This window comes from Hyperolius riggenbachi, chromosome 9 (assembly GCF_040937935.1).
Source record: "Hyperolius riggenbachi isolate aHypRig1 chromosome 9, aHypRig1.pri, whole genome shotgun sequence".
In the NCBI taxonomy this organism is placed as follows: Eukaryota; Metazoa; Chordata; class Amphibia; order Anura; family Hyperoliidae; genus Hyperolius; species Hyperolius riggenbachi.
In genome coordinates, this window is record NC_090654.1 from 25,447,255 (window position 1) to 25,461,416 (window position 14,162).

Below are 14,162 nucleotides of genomic sequence, written 5' to 3' on the forward strand. Positions count from 1 at the left end.
AGGTGGTCACAACGGGCACGCAGGCTGGCTGCGCATGCGTGGTTACGCACGACTCCCAGCTGGGATGCGCAGCAGAGAAGCCACCAGCAGGAGAACGGAGGGGACACAGCTGATGCCAAGGGACTTCTTGGGGTACAGGGGTGTGTGTGGGGGGTTGGGGGAGCTGGAAGAAGCCCCGGGTAAGGTCAGTATTCCATTTTTCAGCTCCCTTTAGGGCCCCTTTAAGGCGAGTTGAATGCTGCTCAAGTGAATAAATACTTGTACATGATAGTTAAAGTTTTACATTTGTTGTTGAGTTTAATAACAGGAAATGGCAAAACGCTACACAAGCATTTACTGTCATGCTTCCAGCTGCATAAGTGTCTTCATATGTAGCCCCTGGCGGCGTCCTCAAGTGTGTTTATGTCCCATTCGGCGGGGGAGGGGTTTAGCGAGCACGTCTGTACCGGAGTCAGGCTTGTGTAAACGCAGCTGCGGGCAATTGCTTTTCTGTGATTTTGTAACATCACTCTTTGTATTCTACAGAGCAGGAACAGTGGGGCCCCCAGGCAACGCTAATCCGGGGGCCCCCCTTACAGGCCCTCCCTTCTCTAACACGGCATTAGGGGTCTTTTGTTGCTGCCCAATTCCTGCATCGATTTCTAGTTGATTCAGGCAGAGCGAACGAATTGGCCGGGTATTATAGGGAAAAATCGATGAATGTATGTCCACCTGTAGCCCCACTCATTTTTCAGTTTTCAGTTTTGTAAAGAAGGGACTAAATGGAAATAGGCCTGTTTCACATCAATAATCTTTTTAAAGTAAACCTGAACTCTTGCACAGGATAGAAGGAAACCAAGAGAAATGCACCCTGTATGTATTTAGAGAATATAGCATGTCTAATTCCCCCTCACCTGTGACTACTCACAAGTTGTAATTTGATCTGTCAACTGTGTCAGCTGACTACCATAGCAGAGAGCTAATTAGTAAACACAGGATGTTCACACTATGTCTGCTTCCATGAAAGCAGGAAGTAGACACACTGCAGATTTACTGCAGGATTTGTATCAGCTGTCACAAAGAAATGTTTTTCTGTAAAGGTTATTATGCTGTTGCTAATCTTGTAGAGCAGAGAGGAAGTTCTGAGTTCAGGTCCGATTGGAGCTTTTCTGATCGCTGGATTTTATTGGCAACGTTATCTAGCGGCAGCCACATTATCCTATGTATGTCCAACATTAGCGCTATAGGGGAAAATGCCAACGTCGGACATAATTCCACATAGGATTGGAAAGGGGTAAAACAAGCTAGAACTGACAATAACCAGTCTAATATGTTGGTGTCATCTTAAAGTGGACCTGAACTCTTGCACAGGGCAGAAAGAAAACATAGAGAAATGAACCCTGTATGTATTTAGAGAGTTTAGCCTGTGTAATTCCCCCTCCTCTGTGACTAATAACAATTGTAATTTGATCTCTCAGTTGTGTCAGCTGGCTGCCATGGCAGAGAGGTGATTTGTAAACACAGGATGTTAACCCTTTGTCTGCTTCCATAAAAGCAGAAAGTAGACGCACTGCGGATTTATGCAGAATTGCTATCAGCTGTAACAAAGAAATTTTTTTTGTTTAAAGGTTATTATGAAAACACACGAAAGGACCGGCACCACTCCGTAGAATTATAGCTCTTTTACAGCTTTATTGATGCCAACATGATAAGCAACAACAGACTGCTGTTTCGGCCTGCAATGGCCTTTGTCAAGTTGCTAAATGATCATATAGCAACTTGACAAAGGCCATTGCAGGCCGAAACAGCAGTCTGTTGTTGCTTATCATGTTGGCATCAATAAAGCTGTAAAAGAGCTATAATTCTACGGAGTGGTGCCGGTCCTTTCGTGTGTTTGCTGATTGTGGCCCCTTGGTACTGGGGCGAGGACCTTGGCACGCCATTCTTTGTTTTGAGCCTTGGTGGTGCTCCTGGACGCTTGAGAGTAAAGGTTATTATGCTGTTGCTTATCTTTTAGAGCAGAGAGGGCGTTATGAGTTCGGGTCGGCTTTAAGTTTAACCATTTCCTGCATAAAGGGCTCTGCCTCTGACACAGGAGACCTGGGTTCAAATCTCAGCTCTTCCTGCTCAATAAGCCTGCACCTATGCAGTAAGGAGACCTTGGGCAAGTCTCCCTAACACTGCTAGTGCCTACTGAGTGCGCTCTAGTGGCTGCAGCTCTGGCGGTTTGAGTCCAACTGGAGAAAAGCTCTATACAACTACTGGAATTATTATTATTGTAATAAACGACTCTTTTTGAACCTTTCAGACAAACAGGAAGTTTATAAAGGTCCTGCTATTCCACTAAAGAGCACATGCATGCATGCTTCTGAATTCTTTAGCCCATTCCAGGAAGTGGTTAAAGGGCACCTGACCCGAGACAAAGCTACCTAAGGTAAGCACAGAGGTATATTTATGCTGGATCCACCTCTGTTGCTTGTCTGTTCATTCCCTGTCCCTGTACTTTCATTGACTTTTGACTAAACTAAAGTCAAATTCTCAGACAGGAAGAGGCAGAGTTACAGCAATGTTCCCTCCTATCACCGTTCTGTTTCCTCCTCTTCCCCACCCCATTCACTCCCCTTAAAGGAACACCGAGATAAAAAAAACATGGGGAAACAGACCAAACAGAGGTTTCAGTGTGTTTGCAAACACTTATCAAGGTGTCAGTTCTAATCTCTTCCAAAAGGCTCCATTTGCTTGAAAATTAGTTAGGTACAGGCCACAACTAGAGCAAGTCTGTGACCTTTGAACTGGATCTAGTAGTGCCGTGCAAGCGCAGCATCTCAGTGCCACCGCTCTCTCCACGCTCCTCGCGCTCTTCACATGCACGCGCACATCACATTGAGCAGTTCATGTGAAGGCACTGAGACACTCACATGCACAGCAAAAGAAGGATATTTGAGTGGTTCCTTTCGCTGGGCAATTTTCCTTCCTAAATATACCAAAGGTTTCCTGATGAAGTGCTGCGAATGGCACCGAAACTAAAGCCATTTTCACAGCTAAGGATAAATCTGCGACTCAGTGTTGGTAAAAGAAGCGTCACATTTCTACTTAATGCATGAAATGGAGAAAAACTATAAAATTTATTTCAATGGTCGTTAAACCGTAAGGCACTTTACACAAATATTACGTAATCTGAATCCTAGTGGAAATATCAACACCGAGAGGGAGGTACACTTTGTCTTTAGGGTGCTGGATTCAGGTTAATCCCCCCACGGGTAATAATCTTCAGAATCTGCGAAAACAAAATAAGAGCATTGCGTTGATAATGGGAGAGGTGAGCTCAGAGCAGAAGAACAACTGGTTTAAGTACAGTAAAATCCCAGTGTCTAAATCATGTCTACGGCCCGATGCACACCAAAACCCGCTAGCAGATCCGCAAAATGCTAGCAGATTTTTAAACGCTTTTTTTTATTTTTCTGAGGCGTTTTGCTAGCGTTTTGTGGATTGCTGCTGCGGATTTCAGTGTAGTACATTTCATATATTGTTACAGTAAAGCTGTTACTGAACAGCTTCTGTAACAAAACCGCCTGGCAAACCGCTCTGATTTGCCGTTTTTCAGAGCGGTTTGCGTTTTTCCTATACTTAACATTGAGGCAGAAACGCATCCGCAATCCAAAAAATGCCTCACCCTGGGAGGATTTGTTTCTGCACAACGCCTCCCGCTTTGGTGTGAACCACCCCATTGAAATACATTACCCTAGCATATCCACAGCCGCAAGCGGCTGCAGAAAGGCTCAAAAAGCCGCTCGGTGTGCCCCAGCCCTGAATGTGCATGTTGGATAATTGGGGCTCTGTATATTTAACAAGCTGACACATCATTGCATTCCAGCGGATCTGGAGGTGTGCTTAGCTTACAGGGACAATAAAGGATGATTTGCATATTCAGCAGTGATGTATTATAGGAGACCTCATATGCTCACTACAACCTGAATAATCGCAAATACCTTCTGCTTGAAAGAAAACATCAAAACGCATCATCGCCGCTCGCAACCGCCGGCCCGGGGTCCCCGCCGGTGCAGAGTCCACTTCCTCTACTGCGCCTGCGCGGCTGTCAATCAAGTCCATATTGTCTGCAGTGTACTGCGCAGGCGCAGTCGTTTTGCGCCTGCGCTGTGTGCTGCAGACAACGTAGACTTGATTGACAGCAGCACTTGCGCAGGCGCAGTAGAGGATGACCTCGAGGTCGGCCTCTGCACCGGCGGGGACTCCGGGCCAGCGGCTGCGAGCGGAGCAGCAGCGTAGGACGTGTCGGCTGCAAGGGGCTGGAGGAAGCCCCGGGTAAGTATATCATCGGGTAGCACATTCTGATTGATGTTTCCTTCAAGAAGGCAAACTTTTGTTTTCCATGGCATTTTAGTAAGAGGGCTTTTTGGTCCATTGTAGCCCCTCACACACTCCTATGAATTCAGGTTCACCATGAGCTTGCTGGGTACTCTGTAACTCTAAGGACGCTTGCAGACATGGCAGAAACGCTTGCGGAACGGGAAACGCTGCGTTTTATGCAGCAATGTTAGTCTATGGGACGCAGAAGGACCAGCGTTGAACTTGCGATTTACAGTAAGTGTTCTGCAGATGCTTGTAGCGCAACGCAACATAATATGCAGGCTGGCTGCCAAAACGCACATAATGAAAGTCTATGGTAACGCATATCAATTGCGTTTTTCATACATTTTTAATTAAAAAGTAAAGATCTCTGATGCGTTTCTGCTTCCTGTTGTCTTCCTAGTGATTTGCATAAATGTAAAAAAAAAAAAACCAAGCAAAACGCATATGCGTTTTCCATTAGCGAACCGCAAACGCATTAAAATGCACGCAAAACGCATCTGCATTAAAAAAAAACCTCAAACGTACAATGCACCAAAACCGCAGTGAAATGCAAAAGAAAAATGCAAATGCACCTGCATAAAATACCAGATTTTCATATGTGAACCTAGCCTAAATCATTTTTGAAGGGAAATTCTTTCTATAAAAAGAAAAAAAGGTACTATTCCGTTAGCCGGGCGCAACCACCAGGTGGCGGTAATTACTATTCCCCCTCCAGGCCGTCATGGATAGTAGGGAATGATGTAACTCTGGTGGAGTTTTATCGCCACCTAGTGGATGCGCCCGGCTAACGGAAAAGAACCGAAAAAAATAACTCCATTGTACATCAATGCTAGAGCTTATGACCTGTTTTTGGAGTGACACTTATAGGCCAAATTCACACTTGAGTTAAAAAAAAACGGTCCATTCCCGGATCGGAAGGGAACGCATCGTAACGGATAAGAACGGAATTAAAGTTAACTTATGGATCTGTTCACATTCTTCCGTTCGAACGGATCTGTTCTGCACGATCCGCTGAACAGACCGCAAGTTTGCAGTTGCACCATTTTTTCCGGACCGCAGAGCCCAGCGGAACGGAAACAGACGCTGAAGTGCTGCATGATTCGGGCAATGAGAAAACAGAACGTTAATTAACATAGTAGCATCCGCGCTAGTAAAGCATCGTGGTAGGGACACCTCACTACCACGTGGCTATTATAAGCTGCGCCCATTGCTGCCACTAGCGCACGTAGCATGCAGGGAACTAACATAAAGGCTCTCTGATTTAATAGTGCAAGTAACAGGAGGTTGCTTGCGCTATTTCTTTTAATGAATCAACCCAATTGTGCTCACCCCTTTCTCCCTCATTTGATCGTATCTCTAACTCCCTCACATTGTTCCCTCCCCGTCCTCCCTCACTTGTGCCCGCCTCTTCCTGCCTCACAAAACTGCTCCCATTAAGTTGCTTACAGTTAGGGCCCGTTCAGATCACAAATGCGGATGGCCATGCACGCGGAACGCAACGCGTACGAACGCACGCCATCCGCGTTTGTGTGCGTTGCGTGGCTGATCCCATCACTGAAAAGTGAATGGGACAGCCGCGCGTTTTTTGCAAAATCTGCGTGCAGCATGCGTTCCCGGACCGCAGAGGTCCGGAACGCATGCAGTGTGAACATCAGACAGTGCACTCTACGCACTGTCTGATGTCGTGCATGTCGGCCTCCCGAACGCGTTTCCAAAATGCGGCTGGAAACGCGTGCAGTGTGAACGGGCCCTTAACCTCCTGAGTGTTACGCCGCTCAGGACGGTTTGTACGTTTTTGCCCCCAAGATTAATTTATTTGCTCTCATGGCAGTAAAAGCTTTAGCTAGCACTAGGCTAGCTAGTAAAGGTGCCCGGCACCCCCCGATCCAACCAGTTTATACATTACCCAGCCTGGATCCAGTGATCGGTGCAGCCTCCGGCACAGCTCCGGTCTTCACTATGGGGAGGATTGCACATGACGTCGCCGACGTCATGACGTCAATCGCAAACCCGATCCTCCCCATAGAGAGACCGGAGCTGTGCAGGGTGCAGGGAGGCTGCGCCATCGCTGGATCCAGACTGGGGAATGTATAATCGGGGGGAGCCCAGGTGACCCGGGGGGGGGGGGGGGGTGCCGGACACCTTTACTAGTTAGCCTAGTGCTAGCTAAAGCTTTTACTGCCATGAGAGCAAATAAATTAATTTTGGGGGACGTGTGAGGACAGAGGTTAAGGGGGCACTATGGCAAAACATTTTAAAATATGTGCAAACATAGACAAATAAGACAAATAAGAAGTATGTTTTTTCCAGAGTAAAATGAGCCATAAATCACTTTTCTCCTATGTTGCTGTCACTTACAGTAGGTAGTAGAAATCTATATATATTTTACACAGCATTCCTCTAGTTTTGGAAAGTTGTACTTGTGGAAAATACTCAGACTCTGGGGGTTAATTCATTTATCAGCATTCTTCTGCAATGCTGGGAATACACAATGCAATTTTTTCGGTCAATTTTCCGTCCAATCGATTGATTTCCCGCTCAATTCTCTTATCTTTTCTTATCTATTTCCTTTCAATCCTATGAGAAATCGATCAGAAAATAAGATCGGACATGTCGGAAATTATTGAACCATCTACAGTATCTGCCGAAAAAAAACATATGGTGTATTCCCAGCATAACACATGAATTTCCACACTGGTAGAAACTGATGCACAGAAACAAGGAATCCATTTTAAATCGATTGAAACTTAAAGGACAACTGTAAAAAGAGGGATATGGAGGCTGTCATATTTATTTCCTTTTAAGCAATACCAGTTGCCTGGCAGTCCAGCTGATCCTGTGCCTCTAATACTTTTACCCACAGCCCCTGAACAAGCATGCAGCAGATCGGATGTTTCTGACATTATTGTCAGATCTGACAAGATTAGCTGCATGCTTGTTTCTGGTGTTATTTAGACACTGCTGCAGCCAAATAGATCAGCAGGGCTGCCAGGCAACTGGTATTTTTTAAAAGGAAATAAATATGGCAGCCTACATATACTTCTCACTTCAGTTGTCCTTTAACAAAACAGCCCATTCCTGCACTGAAATTTTCCATCCTGACTTAGGCTATGTTCACATTATAAATCGCAAGCGCAATTTTTTTTTCAAGTGATTCCCAGCGTTTTCTGAGCGTTGAGCGATTTTGTGTAAGTGCTTTTGATGAGCGATTGAGATTTTCACTGTCCTGACGTCAGTCAGGAAGTGAACTCTTTGACCTGGAAAATAATAAATACAATAATGTATTTATTCTTAAAAGCGCTCAGGCAATTGCTATACAAAGCGCTTTTTCAAGCACTTAGCGATTTCCCTATACCTTCCATTGAGCCAAAGCACTCAGAAAATGGTACAGGCAGCGCTTTTGGAAGCGGAACGCAACAGCTCATATGTGAATACTCTCCTAGGGATATCATTGCACAAGCGCTTTTAGGGTTGAAACTCACTACAATACGCTATCGCTAATCGCAATCGCTAGCGTTTTGTATGAGCGGTTTGTAAGCGATTTCATGAGCTTTTTCGGTAGTGATTTTAAAAAGTGTAATCGATTTGCCAGCGGTTGTGTAGCGATTAGCGTTTTAAATTCTGATTGGTCCTTTCACTTTTAATTTTGTTACAGTGTGCAGTAATGTAAAAACGCTAGCAAAATCGTTCTGTGTAGGTTTTGACGAGCGACTATGCAGAAACGCTAACGCTAATCGCATGTCCTGCGTTTGCGATTTTGGTAATCGCAATCGCTCCAGTGGAATTTGGCCCATTCATTAACATTAGCTGAGCGTTTAGGGAAATCGCTAGCGGTTTGAATCGCTCCCTAAGTGCTCACAAAATCGCTCTTGTGGGTTCCAGCCCATGGGGCGATTTTCAAAATCGCCAGCACTTAAAAAAATACGGAAATGCTCATAGGGCTCGATTCACTAAAGTGTGATAATTGCTATCACAGCAGTTATCATGCGAGCTGCCGCATGCAAACCTCACGTGCATTTTTCACGTAAAAAGCGCACGTAATCGCGTGCAAACCTTCGCTTATCACGTAAAGTAACGCTGTTCACACACAAACCTTTGCGCACGGCAGCTCGCGTGATAACGGCTATAATAGCCGTTATCACATTTTAGTGAATTGAGCCCATAGAGTGAACAATCCCTTATCGAGAGTTTTTCGTTCATTTGGCCAATATCGATCATTTTTGATCAATCATTCAGCCAAAATGTGTATCAATTCTCCTATGATTTAACTCACAAATTAAATCAAAAGGTTGATTGCACACAGTCAGTGTATGGCTAGCTTTACTTGCTGGTGACAGTTTGCCAAAGTGCTGCACTTCCACTGTCCACCAGCAGGTGGCTGTCTCTCCTCCTTGACTGGCTTCTCTTTGCTTCATTTTCGGGCAGTGCCTAGCTCAGACTTGGGCAAACTCGGCCCTCCAGCTGTTACGGAACTACAAGTCCCACAATGCATTGAAGGAGTCGGACAGCCAAAGTCATAACTCATAAAGGCAAATGCATTGTGGGACTTGTAGTTCCATAACAGCTGGAGGGCCGAGTTTTCCCATGCCTGGCCCTAGCTTGTGACTTGTCCTGGCATTCCTGGCATTCCACCTCCCACCAGCAGATGTCCTCCAACAGACTGAAGCCCTATCATACACATGTTTGCCCCCAGTACGCAACTGGACTAAAGAGGACCTGTAATGACTCGTAGCAGAACATAAAAAAATAATAATATTCAAGATAACAGTTTTTACTTTAATTATCCTGTTTTCAGGATCAGGGATGCTTCTAGTAACTATTTATTGCGATATATTGCTATTTGAAAGGGGGGGGGGGTGCACATGGTTTTCCCAGTGGTGGCAGCATTTGGGGGGCTGTTTGAATCCTCACTCTCCCCCTCGCCCCACTTAGTGGTGTGTTCGCTCCCAGGACATGCATTTTGCACACTTGCAGCTGGGCATAATTTGGTTGGGGGGGGGGCAACTTGGACGGTCCCCACTGGGCTTTGGCCACGTTTGCATAGCTCCCAACTGTCCCTCTTTCACCCTCATTTGTCCCACTTTCAGGACTTTGTCCCTCTTTCTATGTAAATATATGTATTTCTCTACTAAAAATGTGTTTCACTCTAAACTTTATTCCCATCCTTTAAATTGATATATTACTAATTTTAAAATGTTAATATGAAGGAAAATGACCCAGGATAGAAAGGACCAGTGTGGTTTGAATTGTAAAACAACATATTTTTCTTAGGAAATCTTTATGGTATGGGTGACTAGGGGTGTGATGGGGCATGATCAGGGGTGTGGCAGGGGTGTGGCTTAAGTGTCCCTCTTTCTTATCTCATAAAGTTGGGAGGTATGGGGGTGTACTGTCTGCGTTTCTCTGCTTTCCTCTCCCCCAGGGGGCAGTTGCAGTGCTCCTGGGCAGTGTACATGCGTGGGGGGTGTCTGCACTGCCCCCCGTTTCTTGGGGGCATGAGGAGGCCTACACTACAGTGACCATATGTCCCGCTTTACCCGGGACAGGTCCCGCCTTCGGGGGGCGCTGTCCCAGGCTGCATGAGGTCCCGGGAAACGTCCTGCTTTTAGCAGCGGGACGTCCCGGCCTCAGGACTCTGGCCACCATACGGTATCTGTATGAACTGGCTGCGGCGTCTATAGACACCGTGCCAGTTCATTGCCCGCAGCCCCGCTCCAGCCTGCATAGTCTCCGGCAGGCAGAGCAGGGCTACGGGAAGATGGCTGCTGAAGCCTTGTACTGGAGACAATTTGTGTCTCCAGTACAGGGCTTCAGGCGCCATCTTGCTGTAGCCCTGCCCTGCCTGTCAGTGCGGGAGACTGCAGGAGGAGCAAGATGGTCCAGGGAGCAGCGCGCCAGAGGCCGGCCAGGAGCGAGAGGAGACTTATGTCAGGTGAGTAAATGCTTTGTTTTTTACCAGGTGAAATGCTGCCAAAATTGTGTTTATTTTGTGCTGACATGTTTCTCACATTGCGTTTATTTTATGCTGACATGTTTCTCACATTGCGTTTATTTTGTGCTGACGTTTCTCACATTGCGTTTATTTTGTGCTGACATGTTTCTCACATTGCGTTTATTTTGTGCTGACATGTTTCTCACATTGCGTTTATTTTGTGCTGAAATGTTTCTCACATTGCGTTTATTTTGTGCTGACATGTTGCTCACATTGCGTTTATTTTGTGCTGACATGTTTCTCACATTGCGTTTATTTTGTGCTGAAATGTTTCTCACATTGCGTTTATTTTGTGCTGACATGTATCTGACATTGCGTTTATTTTGTGCTGAAATGTTTCTCACATTGCGTTTATTTTGTGCTGACATGTTTCTCACATTGCGTTTATTTTGTGCTGAAATGTTTCTCACATTGCATTTATTTTGTGCTGACATGTTGCTCACATTGCATTTATTTTGTGCTGAAATGTTTCTCACATTGCGTTTATTTTGTGCTGACATGTTTCTCACATTGCGTTTATTTTGTGCTGAAATGTTTCTCACATTGCGTTTATTTTGTGCTGACATGTTTCTCACATTGAGTTTATTTTGTGCTGACATGTTGCTCACATTGCATTTATTTTGTGCTGACATGTTGCTCACATTGCATTTATTTTGTGCTGACATGTTGCTCACATTGCGTTTATTTTGTGCTGAAATGTTGCTCACATTGCGTTTATTTTGTGCTGAAATGTTGCTCACATTGCGTTTATTTTGTGCTGACATGTTGCTCACATTGCGTTTATTTTGTGCTGACATGTTGCACACATTACGTTTATTTTGTGCTGACATGTTGCCCATTGCGGTTATTTTGTGCTGACATGTTGCCCACATTGCGTTTATTTTCTGGTGTCTTGGGTAACTGTTGCTGCATTCATTATTTAATGGTCATAGTTGGCTGTTTGCTGCCTTGGGGTTACGGTATACTATTAGATAGCATCACACAGTTTCTGCACACCCATGATGCGAATCCTCCATGGCGTAAACACTGCTTTCCTATGCCTCACTGCTACATCATTATGCTAGCTCCGCCCATACAATGTCAAGGCCATGCCCATTTTTAGGTGCGGCGCAGCCCCCCCCCCCCCCATTTTTCGGTGCTGCAGCCCCCCATTTTTCGGCGCAGCGCGCTACACGCGCCACCCCCCCCCCCCCCTCCCGACTACTGCAGGATACAGCAGTTAGGTAGTTTTAGACCCTACATATTTTGGTAAGCAGATGCATTTTGCAAATTCTATGCCATGTTAATTAGTCAATAGGTAGGCAGTACATAAGTCAGGTGACGCCTGGTTTGAGCACACGCCCCTTTTTTCTTCTTGGTTTGCAGTATATTGCTATTAGACCCTCCCCACCTAGTGATGTTTACCCTATGGTATGATGTCACAAACAGGCTTGCTCAAATCAGAATTTGGGAGACACCCTGATAGTTCTATCCGGATATCTCCCAGTAAAGCTGTGCGGGGGGGGGGGGGGTGTCTCAATCTTACCTGTCTGACGTCTTCTTCAGTCCGTCCCTGGCGCCTCCCACGATGCGCCGCATGCGCCGGTCACGTAACTACAAACACTTCCTCCTTCCGGGTTGAAGGAGGAGGTGTTTGTAGTCACGTGACCGGCGAATGTGGCGCTTGAAGCGCATCGTGGGAGGAGCCAGGGACGGACTGAAGAAGACGTCAGACAGGTAAGATTGACACCCCCCCCCGCACAGCTTTACTGGGAGATATTCGGATAGAAATCTCCGGGTATCTCCTAACTTCGGATTTGAGCAAGCCTGGTCACAAAGCCTTCTGCCCCAGAGTACTCTGGGAGATCAGGTGATGTTCATGCTCAAAGGGCGGACAAAAGGAGGGACAGAGGTGGCACAAGGAGAGAGGAGGGGGCGCAGAGGGGTCCCAGAAGCATACGTGACACACGGTGCAGTTAATGGCCAGTAAATAAAAGCATTATGTAGAGTCCAGAGCCGGCGGCTCAGATGCACATGCCGCAGTCACCGGCTGCATCGCACGCTCCAAGCCACAGGAGCGTGATCACGACGAGAGGCGCACAGCACGCATGCACAGAAGACCGTGACTTGGCTAAGGGTCGCCGATGTTACGTACGGAACAGCGACATTGTGGAGGGCAGCAGAAACACATCACTGGAGCAAATAGACTTCTAGGGGCCGCAGGTAAGTAAAGATGCTTTTTTTCAGCCACCTCAGATATCTGTTAACTTAAAGAGAACCCGGGTCAGTGCAGCATGGGGGCAGATGGGTCTCAGAGGCATGTTCTCTGCCTCATGACATGCCTCTGTCCCCCCCACCGCTGCGCTATAGCCCCCCGAAATTAGCGATAACATTTGTTGCTATTTCGGAGGGTAATGGGAGGAGAGGGATTCCCTGCTCAGAATGCCCACTAGGGGCATTCCTGCAGGCTTTCCAGAGCTGCCATTGATCAGTTCTCTCTCCCTGGCCACGCCCCCTGCCGCTCCCCTGCCTCCTTGCATGCTGGGAAAGAATCTGTCTCTCCTTCCAGCATTGTGACCCCAGAGGTCACAAAAGTGAGAGTAACCTGGTGTAGGCCAACGGAGAGGCGGGAAGGGTGGCTACCTCAGGCTCTCTTTAAAAAGAAACTCCGACCAAGAATTGAACTTTATCCCAATCAGTAGCTGATACCCTCTTTTACATGAGAAATCTATTCCTTTTTCACAAACAGACCATCAGGGGGCGCTGTATGGCTGATATTGTGGTGAAACCCCTCCCATAAGAAGCTCTGAGTACCGAGGTACTTCTGGCAGTTTCCTGTCTGTGAACCCTGTTACATTGTGGGAAATAGCTGTTTACAGCTGTTTCCAACTGCCAAAAAAGCATTCAGCAGCTACATCACCTGCCAACAGTAAAAATGTCACCATGTAATAAATGTCAGAATGTAAATTAGGGATTTAAAAGATTTTACAATGGGCAAACACTGACTAAATCATTTATACATAATTATTGTAAAAATGAAGCACTTTTTTAATTACATTATTTTCACTGGAGTTCCTCTTTAAGAATGAACCTATAGTCGCTATCTCATTTGTAAACCAGAGACTATCTGCGTATGCTGCGTGTATATTGCGAGTTATGCTATTTACGAGTAAGAAGTTTTACGTCATTTGCGTTGCTCATGCAGAAGCTTGTGATCAGTTTGGTCAGGTGATAAATATGGAAGGCTCTGATTTGCTAGTCATGATCATGTGCTAAAGCAGGATATGATCACAGCCAATCAGAGCTTTGAAATCAGCTGATCAAACAAACCACATGCTTCTGCATGACTTCTCCTAGACATCAGTGGTGCTCACCGCAAGGTCGTGATCACGCTTACGCGTGGATTCATGACCATTTTGACGCATTCCGCCTCGGACACGCTAAGCCGTGAATAGATTTTCAACCACGAAAATCTGCTTCGGCTTCGCGTGAATGCGGACAGAAATCCGCATTCACGCTCGTGAAACCCGGTGCTGAAGTCGTGGTTTGCGGAAATGCGTCAAACTATGCGGAAGTGACACATTGCAGGCCAATCAGAGTGCCCCAGCCAGGCCCTAGCAACCAATCACAGGAGGGGAGCTATGCCCTCCCCTCCTGAATATAAAGCGGCGGCCATGATGGAAAAGCTCTGTCCTTGCTAGACTGTGGTGCTGAGAGGATTATCTCCAAGCCATTGTTGTTTGAGCAAGTGCATTTATTGTGTTAAAAACAAAGCGTTTTTTTGCTAACACTGCTCTTATACTGTACACAGTTAGCTAGTCAGTGAGTGATTGCTGTAGTT

General features: G+C 46.1%; 1 protein-coding gene across 1 annotated transcript in view; it reads right to left on the reverse strand.

The window, feature by feature from the left end:
- Positions 1-3,085: 3,085 nt before the first annotated feature.
- Positions 3,086-14,162, reverse strand: part of LOC137532064 (lysyl oxidase homolog 1-like) — a 54,656-nt gene continuing 43,579 nt past the window's right edge. Inside the window, exon 7 of the mRNA XM_068252195.1 lies at positions 3,086-3,256. Within this exon, the coding sequence (XP_068108296.1) occupies positions 3,250-3,256 (7 nt within the window). The 3' untranslated portion in view covers positions 3,086-3,249. The remainder of the gene's footprint in view (positions 3,257-14,162) is intronic.